Source organism: Eptesicus fuscus, chromosome 16, assembly GCF_027574615.1.
Source record: "Eptesicus fuscus isolate TK198812 chromosome 16, DD_ASM_mEF_20220401, whole genome shotgun sequence".
NCBI classification, from domain to species: Eukaryota; Metazoa; Chordata; class Mammalia; order Chiroptera; family Vespertilionidae; genus Eptesicus; species Eptesicus fuscus.
In genome coordinates, this window is record NC_072488.1 from 45,429,235 (window position 1) to 45,445,529 (window position 16,295).

The 16,295-nt window shown below is 53.2% G+C and overlaps 2 protein-coding genes across 4 annotated transcripts; one reads left to right on the forward strand and one right to left on the reverse strand.

The window, feature by feature from the left end:
• Window positions 1-254: 254 nt before the first annotated feature.
• Window positions 255-7,595, reverse strand: CCDC142 (coiled-coil domain containing 142). Of its 2 annotated transcripts, none has more exons than XM_054728132.1 (9): window positions 6,457-7,595; window positions 6,048-6,134; window positions 5,822-5,968; window positions 5,554-5,684; window positions 5,369-5,467; window positions 1,853-1,967; window positions 1,505-1,682; window positions 1,182-1,381; window positions 255-1,079 (listed from the first exon to the last, which is right to left on the reverse strand). In XM_054728132.1, exons 1-9 carry the CDS (start codon window positions 7,508-7,510, stop codon window positions 820-822), a joined length of 2,271 nt encoding a protein of 756 aa, XP_054584107.1. In that variant the 5' UTR covers window positions 7,511-7,595; the 3' UTR covers window positions 255-819. The 2 variants fall into 2 exon arrangements, with proteins under 2 accessions (XP_054584107.1, XP_028010143.2); XM_028154342.2 differs by having other exon boundaries at window positions 5,369-5,482.
• A 179-nt stretch (window positions 7,596-7,774) lies between these two features.
• TTC31 (tetratricopeptide repeat domain 31) lies at window positions 7,775-15,746 on the forward strand. Of its 2 annotated transcripts, none has more exons than XM_028154346.2 (13): window positions 7,775-7,822; window positions 7,979-8,067; window positions 11,132-11,234; window positions 11,352-11,581; window positions 11,744-11,827; window positions 12,262-12,318; window positions 12,429-12,509; window positions 12,619-12,813; window positions 13,137-13,188; window positions 13,285-13,375; window positions 13,464-13,605; window positions 13,827-13,928; window positions 14,112-15,746. In XM_028154346.2, the coding sequence occupies exons 1-13, from the start codon at window positions 7,783-7,785 to the stop codon at window positions 14,406-14,408; spliced, it is 1,563 nt and encodes a 520-aa protein (XP_028010147.2). In that variant the 5' UTR covers window positions 7,775-7,782; the 3' UTR covers window positions 14,409-15,746. The 2 variants fall into 2 exon arrangements, with proteins under 2 accessions (XP_028010147.2, XP_028010148.2); XM_028154347.2 differs by having other exon boundaries at window positions 14,115-15,746.
• The last annotated feature ends 549 nt before the right edge of the window (window positions 15,747-16,295 follow it).

Here is a 16,295-nt window from a genome sequence, read left to right on the forward strand (position 1 = left end):
CAGGGATGATCACTTACCAGGGAGTAAACCCCACCCAGGTCATTGAAAATTAAACATGTTGAGCCCTGACCGGTTTGGCTCACTGGCTAGAGCATCGGCCTGCAAACTGAAGGGTCCCGGGTTCGATTCCGGTCAAGGCCATGTACCTTGGTTGTGGGCACATCCCCAGTAGGGGGTGTGCAGGAGGCAGCTGATCGGTGTTTCTCGCTCATCGATGTTTCTAGCTCTATCCCTCTCCCTTACACTCTGTAAAAAAAGCAATAAAATATATATTTTTTTAAAAAGAAAGAAAAATTAAACACGTTGAACTCTCAGTAACCAAAACTTAACCGGGAAGGTCCTACAGCCCAATATGGTTCAACGGCTGAAAGTAGTAATGGGGAGGACAGGGTAATACAACCCTTGGGACAGACCCAGCTATGACTGTTTCACCTCTGTGGTTCCTGATGTACTAACTTTATGTTTGGTCTGACTCTGGGGACTTAAGAAGTGGCATCTAGGCTCTCTGTTTCCTACAGCTTTTTCTCCTTCCCTTTCCTCTGGGATACAACCCTGTGGCCCTCCTCCCAGTGTCTTCACTGATGGGGAATTAGGCCTGAGCCTCCTGGCTCCAGGCTGTGGTATTGCCATTTACTCTGGATTCCAGATACTGGAGTGACCCTGGATTCTTAGCTGGTAAGCCCAGGCTGTGTAGTTTGTTCTCACATATGTTTTCTTCCAAGCTTCCAGGTGTAGGCTTCTTTAACAGGCAGTTCCAATGTCTGGGCTTTCCCAGCCAGAAATGCAGAGCATTGACGTTCTGGCTGCTGATTAGACTCCTTAGGGTTCAGGACTGGTCTCCAGGCAGGAAAGAAAAGGCAGTTGCCACCAGGGGCGGCGCTGGTGCTGCCTTAGGGCAAGCCAGGCCTGCTGATTTCCCACCAGGTAAGCCTCAGGGCTAGGTCCCCCACCCCACAGCATGCTCAGCAGCTGAGCTGTCTGTGCTGGGGGTGCTCCAGGCCGAAGAGGGGGCTCCAAGCTCTCCAGGCTGTTGAGGCTGCTGCTGGGCAATTCCGAGGTTTGGACCTCCTTACACGCACCTGGTAAGGCAGGAGTGGAAAGGAGATGGCTGCTGGATGGGGCCTTTAAAGTAGTAAGTGAGGGCCCAAAGAGCCTGGAGTTGAGAAGGGGGAGTGACTCACAGCAACAGGGAGGCCTTCTGTGGACTTGACTCTTGGGCAGGGGCTGCTGCAGTAGACACAGCAGGGCCCCATCCAGCTGCTGGAAGATGCTGAGCATGAGCAGATTCTGGCGAAGTTCAGGGGACAGGCCCCACCGCTCTTCTTCCAACAGCTCCCGGACCACTCCAAAATCTTGTCTAAGCTGCAGTGTCCCCTGCAGGCTGAAGGCCGAGGTACAATGTGACCACCTGACCCTCTGGTCTCCCTAAACTGCTCTGCCCACTTATCCCCTCCCCTTTTCCAGTTCCATTCATCCCCCTGCCACTACTTCCTTTTCTCCCCACCTGAACCGGATCCCATGGGTGAGGATGTGGTCCAGCCAGGCACTCAGGATGGCTGTCAATGCCTGGACAAGGGCAGGGGCCTGGGCTGGAGGTAGCAAACCCTGCAATCCTTGCAATACAGGCTCCAGTACAGTGCGGACCACCAACCCAGCATACTCACTAGGAATGCTGGGAAGTTCTGGGGTAAGAGAAAAGGAAGGACAGGATATAAGGTTACTGGGATCCATTGAGCACCTAATGAAGTGATTGGGGGAAGACAGTAGGATTTCCAGTGTGGGGGTAGGATTTGGAGGGGTCTGGATACTCTTACCCCCTGGGAACCCTGAGGATGCTGGAATGAGGAGTTACCAGGACAAAGACGATGCCGCCAGTACCGACCCCGTGGCATGTGAAGTTCGAAGCCCTGTGTAGCTTGTTTATAGCATTCTTGAAAAAAGAGACTCAGTGACTCTTCAGGCAGGAGCTGTGGGCATAGTGACAAAGTAAAAGGGGGTTGTCTGTTAGGGGCTTAAGTTCTGATGCTTTTCTAAATCTGTTTAACCTGGCATCCATAAAACCCAAGAACAGAATTGTATACATAATTGTGTGGGCTCAGGCATTTTCTGAGGACAGATGCCATCGCTTTTACTGCATTTTCCAAAAGGTCTGAACCCAGAAAAGATTATGGATAATTGCCCTAAGATTATCCTGCTCTTCCCAGCTTGGTTCAGAGGATAGAAATCCTCCAGATTAATTTACTCCTAGAGGAACATTAGTAGGAAAAAGAGAGAGAGACCCTCACCACAACCAATGTTCAAAAGCAAATGCTAGGGAGAGGCTGAAGAAAAGGGAGTTGTACAATATCTGGCTATCATTTATGAAAGGAAGGCAGGAACTGTGTGTAGATCAGGAGCAATGACTATAACTTTCTGAGATTCAAGAACCTTTGGGAAGTCCTTACACTGAGTATTCTGACAGCCTACTTGCATTTCTCCAGAGCAGAGTGCAACCCATAAAGTAAGAAAAGGCCCTGGTTTGGTTTCTTCAGTTTGATAGGTTTTGTTTTTTATTGATTTCAGAGAGGAGGGAGGGAGGGAGGGAGGGAGGGAAACATCAATGATGAGAGAGAATCATTGATCGGCTGCCTTCTGCACGAACCCCACTGGGGATCGAGCCTGCAACCTAGGCATGTGCCTTGACCGGAATCGAACCCGGGACCCTTCAGTCCACAGGCCAATGCTCTATCCACTGAGCCAAACCAGCTACGGCTAGGTTTTGTTTTTGAAGGGGGAGATGGCAAAAAAGAGAGGGTCTCTACAGCCCATCTTGGAGGATAAGAACCCCAAGAAATAGGGTATGTAGTAGCAGGTCTGTAAAGAAAAGGTGACTGAATGCCAGCAAGCCTGAAGAGAGGAAGGAGCCTGGGGGGCTGGACATGGGGGTGAGGCTGGAGCCCATGCGGTTCCTGGTACATATCCTGACAATAGCCTCTCTAAACCAAACCTCTTCTCCCCTCCTTCCTTATGTATGCCAAGGAAATGACCCCTCTGTCAATTGATATTGGTAGAGAACCTCTGCACTCAATACTCAGTAAATACAAGATCACATGATGAGACTGTCTCTCTCTCTGGGACATTACAGTCCAGTTGGGGAGAAAACTCACAACATCAATTCTTCTTTTTCATCCCAGTACTGTATGTGGTGGGATGCCCAGATAGAGGAACAAGGCATCAGAGTGCTTTATACAGTGTTTGGTTCATACAGTGAGCACACTATCTCTGTTCCTTTTGCTCTGTTCTCACCACTACTACCAAGAGCTGGACGGTATGTCTCCTCACCTCCCTTCCATCCTGACCACTGTAGCTGGATCAAACACCATCACTGCCTTCACTGTTCCCCTCCCACTCTTACAGTGGCTCCCTATCACTCATTAGATAAAGTCTGGATTCTGTGCACTAGTGTTCAATGCCCTCCATCTGCTTACTCCTCCCCAGTCCCCCACCCCACCCCAAACACACACAAACCCACTACATACAAAGGGAGTTTCTGCTTTGGTCAGGCCGTCTCTCCACTACTCTCCCAAGGAACTATGAACTGTCCACTTCCTGCCACTCCTCTAACGCTGCCAAGCCTCCCGTGAGCCATAGGCCTTGTATGGATCTTCTGTCACCACATCCCCGCCACTGTCTTCTGTCCTCAGAGCTCCCATGACCATCACTATCCACCCTAATCATAAGGGGCCTGCTTTGGGGCATGTTGAGTTGAAGAAGGCAGCAGTAAGTGAAGGTGGAAATGTCCAAGAGGCAGATGCAGATGCTAGATTAGGGCTAAACTGGGGTTGGAGTGGGGGTACATAGCACCAAGGCACTGTGAGTAGCAGGAACGCAGAGAGAAAAGAGCAGGGAGACAAGGACTGAACTCTACAGCTTTGCCCTTATTCAGGGCGAAGAGGAGAAATTTGGGTAGGAAGAGAAAACAAAAAATATAGACATCTTCCATAGTAGGAATAGATAATGTGAAAAATTGAAAAATGGAAGCATAATAGTTTTATTCATAAATTTAGAAGAAAATAAGAAATGTTAGAAGAAATAGCCACACCCAACCTGCGAGGCTCAGTGGTTGAGTTTCGCCCTATGAACCAGCAAGTCATGGTTCGATTCCCAGTCGGGGCACATGCCCGGGTTGTGGGCTCATCTCCAGTAGGGGCATGCAGGAGGCAGCCATTCAATGATTCTCTCTCATCATTGATGTTTCTATTGCTCCCTCTCCCTTCCTCTCTAAAACCAATAAAAATATATTTAAAAAGAAGAAACAGCCAAGAGTGGATGAAAGTTACCACTGTGGAACAGGAATCAGAGGTGGGAATGGACATTAGAAACCTTCTAAAATTGTATCTATTTCACTTTTAAACTATGGACATGTATTACTTTTTTAAAAATGTGTTTTTATTGATTTGGGAGAGAGAGGGTGGGATAGAGAGACAGAAACATCAATGAGAGAGTTATCGATCAGCTGCCTCCTGTATGCCCCCACTGGGGATTGAGCCCGAAATCTGAGCATGTGCCCTGACAGGGAATGGAACCAATGACCTCGTGGTTCATGGGTTGATGCTCAACTGAGCCACACCAGCTGGGCTGGACATGGATTACTTTAATAAAAGTACAAATTATATGTTTTAAAAAGAGGAGAAACATTGTATTAAAAACTAGTAAATAAAAGGACTCAACCATTTATCTTGCTTTTTCTCTACAAAATAGACCTCAGAGTAATCGAATAATTAATGAGGGCAAGTTTCATTTTATAGGAGTAATCCAAATAATGAAAGAAAAAGAAGTGATAGAATTGGAATATCACCACTTTGCACCCCCTAATGAAATCATGGATTTAGCCCTAGCTAGTTGCTCAGTGGTTAGAGCATTGGCCCTCAGACTGAAGGCTGGGGTATTGAATGCATGGGGGCACAAGCAGGAGGCAACCAATCAATGTTTCTCTCTCTCTCTGTATCTCCCTCTCCCTTCCACTTTCTAAAAATCAATGGAAAAAATATCCTCGGGTGTGGATTAACACACAAAAAAAAAGAAAAGAAATCATGGATCTAGGCAATCATCATCAGTGGCCATTCACATGACCAAACGAGAGCCTGACATGGGGGAAGGGTAAAGCCTCTGTGGTAGGAATATGGGACTCCATTATACCCTTCTCTCTACTTGTGTATGTTTGTAATTTTCCATAATAAAAAGTTAAGTAGAACAAAAAATGAACAAAGCAAAAACGATAAAATTTAGCGGAGACTCCAAGAAGATTCCAAGTCTCTGAGATGTTCTGTGCCCCACTCCCACCCCCAACACAAAAGCTAGCCACTGTCGGGGTCCCTGCTCTCCTCACCTGGATCTGTATTGTCAGCTTCCGGATTTCCAGGCCCAGCTGCTGCTCCACCTCCAGGGCCAAGCTTTCCTCTGAGGCCAGGCTCGAGAGAACTTCTGCCTGATGTAGCAGAGGCTTTGGCAGAAACAGGGAGTGAGGTGTGAGCCCCGCCTAGGCTGCTCCCCTCCCCATCCCTACCTACTTACAGGTAAGTCCTTCTGGATCAGGAGCAGGAAGGAACCTGGGGCCCAGGCTGCCAGATGCTGCTGAGCTCTGCCCCAAAACCAGAGCAAGGTTGTCTGCAAGGTGCAGAGCCCCAGGGCAAGGGGTGCAGGGCCTGGGGAGGGGAGGGACAAGTATCTGAGGGGTCATGGAGCACCTTTGGGAGGAGCCAGCCTTTCGAACAGAGGGAGAGAATAAAGGAGATATCTTCAACGGTGCTCCTGTTTTCCCAGCCCTAGCTGCTTGTCTCACCTGGAGGCTGACAGAGGAGCAGCCCTGACTTGGGCTCTCGAAGGGCATCCAAGAGAGGAGGGAAGAGCCGTTGCAGAAGTTCAGTGATATGAGAGGATGAGGAAAGGCTGCTCTGGTCACCCGCAGACCCCAAGGCTTGGCAGAAGACTGAAGGTGAGGGGGGTACGGTTTGATAGGGAAAGGTCCACTGGGGTTTGTGTCACTCCCAGGGCCCCTTTCTTCTCACCTTGGTCCCAGCTCCGGATAAGAGACTGATGAAACAGGCTGTGACACAAAGAAGCCAGCTCCTTCTCACACTCCTGAGGCAGGGATGCTAATGGGAGAAATGACTCGAGCCTGCAAACAAGGCCTCAATTTTCTACAATCACTGCCCACTCAATGATGGGGGAAGAGAGGAGGCATCACCCCCCCCCCCCCCCGCCCCGCATCCCCCAAACTCAAGACTAGGGTGAAAAGCAATACTTTGCCTAGAAAGCTCAGAAGGTATAGCCTGAATCCCGGGGTTGCAGAGGAGAGCAAGGGGGTGTTCGTTTTAAAGGGCCTGCTTTTGTAGTCAGGCTGGCAGGTGAGTGAGGTGACGAACGGAGAAGGGACTCCCCAGCCTTCCCAAACGCCCACCCAAGCCCACCACTCACCCTGACTCAGCTGTGGTGCCGCTGCTCTGGGGTCCCTCCAGGGTCCTAGACTTAGGTCCAGACGCTGAGCGCAGGCTGCCCATAGCAGGGCCCAGTACTGGCTCCACAGGGCTCCAGCCCCACCAAGCCCCAGGCCACTGCTGGCTGGACCTGCCACGCCCCCAATCAAGCCCAAGAGACCCGGCAGCAGCTCCCGCTCCTCACACCACCACGTGCGGAGCTGGTCCCACAAGCCCGATCCCCTGAGCGCCTCATTCAGCCGACCAGCCACCAGGTAACCCCGCTCTTCCGCCAGGAGGCAAAGCACTCGGCCCGGGGGGAAAGGGCGCGCTGCCCCTGGGACGTGGTCGAAGGCTTTTCCCTGCAGCTGATGGTAGGTGGGAAGCGCGAGCAGCAGGTCAGCCAGTTGCGATGACAGGACGGGGCTGGCGGGCGCCCGGCCCAGAGCACGAAGCTGCGTCTCGATGACGGCCTCCAGGCGTTGGGCAGCTAGTCCGACGGGGCGCGCCAGAAGTAGCGGCTCGGGAGTCTCTCCAAGGCCGGTTCGCAGGACTGCCTTTCGGGGAGGCGGCGGCAGCAGGTCGCGGCACAGCTGAGGCCAGGGGTCCGGGCCCGGGAACGGCGCGCCGGGGTCCAGCATCCTCAGGAGGCGCACGGCCGCCTGCAGGTGGCGGGCGCAGTCCCGCACTTGGAGGAGCCGCTCCCGCTCGCGGTGCAGCCGCAGCAACACAGCCCGGAGACGCTGCAGCGCGGGAGGGACCGGCCCGTCGGCGGCAGCCTCCTGCCTCGGGTCTGCGGCGCCAGCCTCATGGGGCCCTCCCTTGTCCGTCGGCGCCGCCCACCACGGCTGCCCTCTGGCAGCTCCGCCGGGCCGCTGGTCCAAGCAGGGGATGCTCCCGGCCACCGGCAGCCCCGGCTCGCCGCGAACCTCCCCGCCGAGGGCGCCCGCTCGCCTTCTCTCCCAGGGCTCCTCCCCCGCGGCCCCCGCCAGCGCCCACGGCGGCGGCCCCGGAGCGAGCGGAGGCAGGCCATCCGAGCGGGACGCCCGGGCCATGGGTCGGCGGGCCCGGAACGTACCTAACGATTCCCACTGGCCCGCACCGCCCAACGTCCGCCGGAGCCTGGACTCCGCCCCACCCGCGGAGCCGTCATTTCTGGCTCTGCGGCCGCGGGACCGTCCTGAACCCTCTCGCGCCCCGTAGTCGGAGGCTTCCGCCCCTAACAAAGATGGCCGCCCACGCTGCCCTCTCATCCCTCCGCCCCTCTCCCTTCGGCCCACATCAAATACGCGACCGTCTTTCACTTTCGGGTTACTGTGGACGCGCGATGCCGCTGGTTCCGAAGGCAGCGGGGCGGATCGAGCTAGGTGAGCAGGTGTGACCGAACAGGGGGCATCCCGGCGGGCAGGGGCCGCCTGCCTCGGGTCTGTCTGTGTTCAGTAGGGTTTTGAGTCTCCTGCGGTGGTTGAGGTCTCCTCCGGCCAATCCCTCTCCCTGACTGGCGGCTTTCTTTCCCTGTGTAGACTGTCCTCTGAGGCCCGGCTGCCCGCTGGGGGGCGCTGCTGTCCCCAGACTCTGCAAGGAATTCGGTCCCGAGGACTACGGCGACGAGGTAAAGGGACTCCTAGCTCCCCCCGCGCCCGGTTTCGGTCGATCACGCCCCTTTGCACCCCGCGGTGTTGAGTCTCGCCCTGGCCGGGAGCCCCGCTGGGCTGCGGGCTTGGAGAGGCGTGGCCTCGGGCCCGGACCTGGAGCGCGGGGCGTGGGGCGCGGGGAGGCGTCGACCCCCCCCCCCCCCCGAGGGCGCTGCCGGGATCCGTGCGAGAGGTGCGCGGGGTGGGGCCGATTAGAGTCTGTGGGTTGAGGATTGGGAAGGGAGCAGGCGCTCCTTGGGATCGGTGTTCTGACCAGAGGGAGCAGTGGGAGCAAAGACACCAAAGCAAGGAAAAGTTAAAAGAACTTCACTGAAATGAAGCCTGAGCGGAGGGTTTGCTTTAGACTGTAGGAGGTGAGGAGGGAACGAAGGCACTTGAAAGGCCTTGCCCAACCCAGGGTTTGGATGTCCTCAGGTAGGTGATCTGGTTGTTGAGGGAGGGACAGGATCAGATTTGGGAACACGGAGAAGCTGTACTTCCAACGGCTTCATGGCTATCTCTAAAAACCTCAGACTCACAAGTCCAGAAGTTCATCACCTTTGCAAATGGATTGCTTTTCCTCTAATCTTAGTTTTGGTGGATAACACAAACTTCCATCCAGATATCTGGAAGCCATTCTATGTAGTCCTCCCTTTCCTGTACGTCACACACGCCGTTAGTCACTACTTCTGAAGTGTCTCTCCAATCGAACCCATCATTTCCATTCCTGCTCCTGCTGCCACTGCCTTAGTTCAAGAACTCATTCTCTCTGGCCTGGACCGTGGTAATGGCCTTGTCACTAAACATTCCACCAGGAGTATTTTATCTGAGTGTTTCACTTCCCACGTCAGGTCCACTCCCGTCACTGAGGGGACAAAGTTCTAACTCAGTGGGTGGGTCACACGGAGTTCTTCAGATGTAGCTCCCGGCAGCATCTCTATTAGAATAGTCTCCTCCCCAGTCTGTCCGCCATTACCCACTCAGCACACACTCACTGAGCACCAGCTGTGCACCTAACACAGGCACTGTTTTATGCTGGGAAGACAAGTCTATCAAACAGATAAAAATCCCTTTATTAAATGGATTAGAAGTATCTAGTGGAAGCAGCCAATTAATAAATAAACAATATAGTATGTCAAATACAAGAAGTGCAAAGAGAAATAAAGCAAGGAGGAGGCTAGGGACCACTGAGTGGAGTTCAGAGACTTGTTGCTTTAAAAGGAATGGCCAGAGAAGGTTTCTCTACAAAGGTTTAAGCAGAGAGTTGAAGGGGGCAGAAGACTGAGCCATTCACTGGGGAAAGAGCATTCCGGACAGAGGAACTAAGTACAAAAGCCCTGAGATGTTAAAAGTGAAGCTTCTCAGTGCACTTGGTGTTGTAGGGACTTAAGAGGAGGTCACTGTGGCTGGAGGAGGGTGATAAGATGGTAGGAGGTGATTCATGAAGGTATTGGGGGGCCATGTCATGTGTGGCCAGGTTGTGAATTAAGACAATAGCATGGAATGTGTTTGGAGGAGAGGTGGAAGGTCAAAGAAGTCTTGTTTGTTTGTTTGTTTGTTTGTTTGGGCTGAGGAGGAAAAGGGAGGTTGAAGACATAGGGAATGATATATACTAGGATTTGAATGGCAGGTACATCCTGGGGCGGCTGCCTCAAATGGGTCCAGAGCATGCATTATTTGTGTCTAAGTTTCAGTTTTGGAAGTTGAAATAAACCCATCAACAATTCAAATTTGAGAATAAAGCTTGATGGAAGTGCCCAGCAATGTAAATGACGATGCTGTTGAGTCCAGACTGTCTACTGAGGGGAGCCCTGCATCTAACATTGTTTAGAGGTTGACTATACCTCAGTGATCTGAAGTCCTGCCTACACATTATTTTAGCACTCTGGAGTTTCATGTGGCTTCTAAGTTTCTCAGTCAGCAGGCTACCACCTAAACAGGGTCTGCTCTGTTTAGGCCTGATTAGCCACATTGGGACGTGATGATTCCTGTCCTTCTTAGTTTAATTTTTATTTTTTTTAATATATTTTATTGATTTCAGAGAGGAAGGTTTGATTCCGGTCAAGGCACATGCCTGGGTTGCAGGCTCCAGTAGGGGGTGTACAGGAGGCAGCCAATCAATGATTTTCTCTCATCATTGATGTTTCTATCTCTCTCCCCCTCTCCCTTCCTCTCTGAAATCAATAAAAATATATTTTAAGAAAAGCAGTGAGTAGTAAGGCTCTGTATTGTATAACACAGTCTGTGTGAGCGCAGCTTGGTTGAGAGAGGGTAGAGATCATTGGAGATGAAAGGGTCTGGCATGTCGTTCAGGGGAGATAGAATTTGAACTGGACCTTGAAGTTGAGACAAGATGTGGTAAGAAAGCAGGTCAGAGCCAGGGGGGATTCGAGGACCACTGGGGGAAAACCCTAAGACTGGAAAGAGCCTGGTGGCAGAGGGAGGATGGCAAAGGGAGGATTAGAAAGGTCGGCCAAGGAACTTTTTGGAAGGTTCCAGATCCCAGGCTGAGCAGCTAGATGCCAATGTGTGGCCTTGGCAGTGGGGGGTTACTGGAAGCGTCTCAGTAAGGGAGTAATTGTTGAGAGCTTGGCTGTGGGGAGAGACATGAAGTGCAGGGGAGAGGCCAGCCAGGAATTGCTGCATTCAGTTAAGTGTGAGGTAGCTCCAGGTGGGTTATATGGGGGCTGTTCATATTCAAAGATGACAGGGGGCATAACTGGATGAGCAGGTAAGAGGACTTCGTTTTAGTGGCTGACCTAGTGGCAAATCATGGGAGGAGATACTGGATGGTTGAGAAGGCCAGGCTGAAAGCCACACTCACCCCTTGGGAAGGCAGGACAATAGTGAAGTGAGGTGATACACCATGAAAGCTGAGAGCAGTGCGTTTTGAGGTGCTGAGCTGGGAGAGGTGGGCCAGTTAGGTTCTCCAGGCTGGGTGGCTACTTTGTGATTTCCATGGTGGAGGGGTCAACCTAGCCAAGCCCCTTGCTCTCTCCCAGAGCTCCCCCCAACACCAGCCTACCTCCCCTCCTCTCCCAGGACATAGTGGATTTTCTTCGACGGCTGGTGGAGAGTGATACCCAGGGCCTACACCGGATCCGTGTGGATGGGAGCAGCGGGCGGCTGCAGCTGTGGCACCATGGTGGGGAGTGAAGGGGCCGGGCCCAGGGATCAAGGCTGGTACCCTGGGGAGGGCTGGCCCTCAGATGCTCCTCTCTCTCATGTTCTTCCTTTCCCTTCTCTTTCTCCCTCCTGACAGATCACCTCCTGGACCATTTCCATGATGAGGGAGAAACGACTAGACAGAGTGATAGGGGCAAGGGGGCTGAGGGACTGGGTACCTACTGTGGTCTCCAAAAGTCCTTCCTGTACCCTCCCCAAGGGTCTAAGCCCTGCCCTCAAAGACCCTCTGCCTCGGCATCCTTGCCCAGCGGCTCGGACAGCCTGCTTCAGGTGCCCATGCCCCAGAAGCTCCTGCTGACTGAGGAGGTGAGACTGTCTGCATGGGGCTTCACCTTCCCCCAGGGATCTTCGAAACCCCATATTCCCATATCTATATCCCCCCCTAATCTGGACCTTTCAAGATCCTTCCATACTTGCCTCTTTGTTGCTTTCTCTCTCTTTTCCTGCCACCTGCCCTTCCTCCTCCAGGAAGCCAACCGTCTGGCTGAGGAGCTGGTGGCCGAGGAGGAGCGCGTGAAGCAGAAAGCAGAGAAGAAGCGACTCAAGAAGAAGGTAGCTAGAGGGCCGGGGGGCGGGAGCTCAGAGGGATTGGAGGGAGGGAAAGCTTCGAGAGAACTCGAGGTGGCCTGCAGGATCCTCTTGCCAGGGGGCCCAAGGGGCTCAGGGACGGTAGGGCCTCCCCGAGGCCATGTGGTGCAGCCCTTCTGGGGCCACCCCGTACTGCCTGGGCTGGGCTCTGCCTCCTGCTTGCTGCGAGATGTCTGCCTGGTAACTCTTGTCTGCTTTCTCACCTGTAAAATGAGGATAACAACGCCTCCCTCAGAGTTCCAAGGGTTAAGTGAGATAGTATATGCAAAACTCTTCACCAGTACATACATGGCATATAGTATATATTCTACACATGAAGAACTGATCTCAGGATACACATTGTATCGGTGTAATTTAAGTATAGTGCTCAGAATACATCATCATCATCATTATTACAGCGCCAAAAGGACCGAAAGCGACAGGAGCGCCTGGAGCAGGACAGTGGGGTGCCCAAGGTGAGTGTCCACAGGCAGGTACTAAGAGTACCAAGTGCCAGGGAGATGGGGAATCAAAGGCATGTGGCTCCAGGCATTCCCAACTCTGTACCTGTTTACCTTCCCTCCAGGTCGAGGCCACCCCTGATGGGAATGGGAGCCCCCCATCCAGCCCTGGGAACCCAGCTCAGGGACAGTGTGGTGAGGAAGAGGTGAGAGCCCCCTTTATTCCCCTCTTGGCCTCTGCTTACCCCCTACTTCCTCCTACTCCAGGACATACTTCATCCCCACCCCCGCCCTCCCTTTCCTTTCTGCTCACAGGACGTACTGGATCTGTCTAGCACTTTCGTGTCTTTGGCTCTGCGCAAGGTTGGGGACTGGCCCCCTAGCTCTCTCCGAGAGAAGGAACTGAGCCAGGAGCCCCAAGGCAAGAGCCTGGGCCCTCAGAAGAAGATGAGCCAGGAGGAAGGAAGCTCTCCGAGAGAAGAGAGCCCCAGGCAGAGCCCTAAGGCAGAGGTGAGGTGAACAGAAGAACCTCAGTTGGAACTAGTGGAAAATTCTGGGAAGTCAGATGACCTAAGGGTCGAGGGCAGTGACCAAGAGAAGGAGTTCTCTGGCCTCCTGTTTAAGAGACTTGGGGTCAAGCTCCGTCACTGACACCCTGACCCCGGCTAGTTTCCTCTGCAGGGAAGTAGGGCTGGTATCGTCTTGCAGAGCTGTTAGGAGAATTACTTGAGCTAGTTGATGCCAATTGTAATGGTAATTGTGTGAACAAAAGAAGAATTTGGGGAGGTTGAGGCCCAAGTCCTGCTTGACTCTTCTCCCCTCGCCATCCCTAGGCACCTCCAGGACTGCTGGCGGCCGCCATACAGCAGAGCCAGGAGCTGGCAAGTAAGACCCTCTCTCTCCCTCCTCTCTCCACCCTCCCTGGGCTAGCCCCATCTGAGGTAGCTCCATCTGAACCTTCCCACCCTCCCTCCTTGCCAGAGTTGGGTACTGGCTTTGCCCAAAAAGGTTTCTACCATGAGGCCGTGGTCTTCTTCACCCAGGCTTTGAAGCTCAACCCCCGGGACCACAGGTAGGTGGGGGCTTGGCCATTGTGCTGGGAGGTCAGGGCAAGGCAAGGTGTTGAGGACCTGGACTTTTGGTCCCTTTGTCTTCATCAGGTTATTTGGAAATCGCTCTTTCTGCCACGAGAGGCTGGGTCAGCCGGCGTGGGCCCTGGCTGATGCTCAGGTGGCCCTTACCCTGCGGCCTGGCTGGCCCCGGGGCCTCTTCCGCCTGGGCAAGGCCTTGATGGGACTGCAGGTACTGGGTCCAACATTGGAGGCAGAGGAGGAATTTGGGTGGGATGGTGGGGATTGGGTTTACATTGACATTTTCTAGGTAAGCTCAGTGTACCGCAATGTCACAATGTCAGTGATATTAGGAGCTGGGGGCCAGCTTGAGAAAGAGGGCACTTTTTAGTTCCTTGACCACTCCCCTCCCCCCAGTACCTAAACTTTCCTCTTTCTAATCTGGGATCAAAGCGTTTCGAGGAGGCCGCTGCTGTGTTCCAGGAGACTCTGAGAGGTGGGTCCCAGCCTGATGCCGCTCGGGAGCTCCACACTTGTCTTCTGCGGCTTGCTATGGTAAGGGAACCAGGCGTGCTCTTGCTGAGGGGCAGCAGGGAGAATTGGCTGTGGTTGCAACACCAAGCAGTGCTGCCTTCTGCCTCAGTGGGGCCGGGGGCGGGGGCAGAATGAGTGGGATGAGGGGCAGGAGCTGTGCTGCTAGAAAGGAGTACATCAGGTGGCCCTCCCTTCCCTTCTCAGCAGGATCAGCGAGGAGGATACCCTGCACCACCTCCGCCAGCTGGGTTCCCCCAGCCGTTTCCCCACACTGCGCCCGTGGCCGCGGGCCTTCTCTCCCTCAGTCACCCTCCAAGCACTGCTCCGAGGGCCCCTGGCCTTCTGTCTCCACCCCTGCATTATCCACCTCATCACCCGAGCCTCTCCAACCGGCCCCACCCCCAGACTCAGAGTAGAAGACCTCCTCTCCATCTCCAGAACCCCTCAAAGGGCTGGGGCACCCTGGGACTTGGGCCCCCGCATCTACCTCAGGCCAGATGAGGGAAGACCTGTCCCTCATAGGACAAGGCCATGTGTATATCCCACAAGGATGAGGGACACTGTGCGGTGGCTGTTCCCTGAATATTTTGAGACCTTGTACTTCAAAACCATAGTTAGAGACACCCCTGATAGTCATTCCTTTTGCCACAGAGACCTTCTGATGAGAGAAAGAGGCCCATGACCGCTAAAACGGCCTATCTTTTGTTCTCCAGCAGATGGCTTCTTCTGGGCCAGTGGTCGGCAAACTGCGGCTCGCGAGCCGCTGCGGTTTGCCGCTCTGTTGACTAATGAGTTTGCCGACCACTGTTCTGGGCAATAAGGAAAAATAATATCCAACAAGGCTCAAGAAAGGAACCTTACAAGTACAAAAGTTCAGGTGTTAAGACTGTAGGGGGCATTTGAAGCTTGCTTTGCTCCTGGCCCTATGGAACTCATTCACTAGCCAGAGCTCTGTGCCTGGGAATGGGGGCACAGTGATGAATAAGGCTGAGTCCCGCTCTTCACCTTGTGGGTGCTCGCCTCATCTTAACCCCAGTCCTTGCCCTGTTTTCTCCAGCCCCAGCCCCTCATGACTTGTTTCCTGTCCATATTTTTGTGCACATGTGACCTATCCTTTGCCCAGTGGTCTGATGCTCACTTCTCTGACTGCTAGAAGATTCAGCAAGGGTTTGCATTTGGGAATTCCCTTACCCAGTTCCTGCCTGAAGCTGGCAGAGCCCATACATGCCCACACTTCCCACTGCTGGCTCTCCTGCTGATGGGCCTCAGCAGCCCCCAGGCTGCCTGGCCATGTTCTTTCTCCACTTCAGCACTAGGCATTGTAACAAGTCTCTATCTTTGTGCATTTACTCAGTTTTCCCACCAAGGGTCGCTGCCCCAAGAGATGGATAGAAGTCTCTGCTTCCTATGGAAGAATCATGAGTTCTTTTTGGTTTCTCTGATTCTGGCAGCTGCCCCTGGCTGGTTCCTACCTAGCGTTGCCTGGGACTTTCAGCTCATTTAAATGTGGATCTTCAGGGGATTTTTAGGCCTCCCAGAATGCCCTCCCAAGAGGGAACTATTCATCAGGATAAGTGATTCCTGCTGCCTTTTATGGGTCTTGCTCAATACCGTTCATACCTAGAGATAGGAGGTGTTGAAACTGTACAGTTCGTTAAAATCTGCCATTACTAGTTGGGTCACCTTGGACAGGTCTCTCAACATCTGTGCCTCAGTTCCCTCATTTGTAAAATGGTGCAATCCCTACCTCACAGGGCTGTTGCGAGGACTGAAAGAGAAAATGAAAAAATACCTACAAAGTGCCTGGTACATAGTGACTGTTAAATAAACCTATTTTTATCTGCAACTGTCCTACATATTCATGATTCCCATGGTGGGAAGAGAGGAGTATGAGTGAATTGCTGCTTATTTCACAAAATACAGAGTTCCTGGGACGGTGGTTCTCAAAGTGTGGTCCCTGGACCAGCAGCATCAGTGTCACCTGGGAACTTGTTACAAATGCGAGTTCTCAGGGCCCCCGGAGACCTTCTAAATCAGAACCTGCAGGGCAGGAGCCCAGCAATTGGTGTTTCAGTAGTCCCCCAGGTGACCCTGGTGTTCCCATCCAGAGGCCATTTTGAAGGACAGGTTTGAGTTTTGTTTGTTCAAGGCTTGATGATAAGAGATGGCAGCGCTGGGCTAGAATTTACGAAACCTCAAGTGGAGGAGGTTTATGGCTCAGAACCAACTAACTTGACTGGCCCCTACCTTCCTAAGTAGAATTATTTGCCCTGGAAGTTCTTTGCTTATGCCTGGTTGGGGCGTGGTGTTGGGGAGAGGAGGTGGTTGTTTTTAGGGATGACTCCACCAGAGCCCTGCCCATCTGGCCTTGTTCTGGGGGGAACTCTC

What these genes read in the sequence shown, in the direction of transcription:
- CCDC142 (XM_028154342.2), bottom strand. Translation starts at nt 7,510, where the DNA reads ATGGCCCGGGCGTCCCGCTCGGATGGCCTGCCTCCGCTCGCTCCGGGG. An exon ending in AGCTGACAATACAGATCCAG is followed by an intron (nt 1,968 to 5,368) that starts GTGAGGAGAGCA and finishes CTATGCCCACAG; the next exon opens with CTCCTGCCTGAAGAGTCACT. An exon ending in GCGGCATCGTCTTTGTCCTG is followed by an intron (nt 1,683 to 1,852) that starts GTAACTCCTCAT and finishes CTCTTACCCCAG; the next exon opens with AACTTCCCAGCATTCCTAGT.
- TTC31 (XM_028154346.2), top strand. Translation starts at nt 7,783, where the DNA reads ATGCCGCTGGTTCCGAAGGCAGCGGGGCGGATCGAGCTAG. An exon ending in AGCTCCTGCTGACTGAGGAG is followed by an intron (nt 11,582 to 11,743) that starts GTGAGACTGTCT and finishes TTCCTCCTCCAG; the next exon opens with GAAGCCAACCGTCTGGCTGA. An exon ending in GCAGAGCCAGGAGCTGGCAA is followed by an intron (nt 13,189 to 13,284) that starts GTAAGACCCTCT and finishes CCTCCTTGCCAG; the next exon opens with AGTTGGGTACTGGCTTTGCC.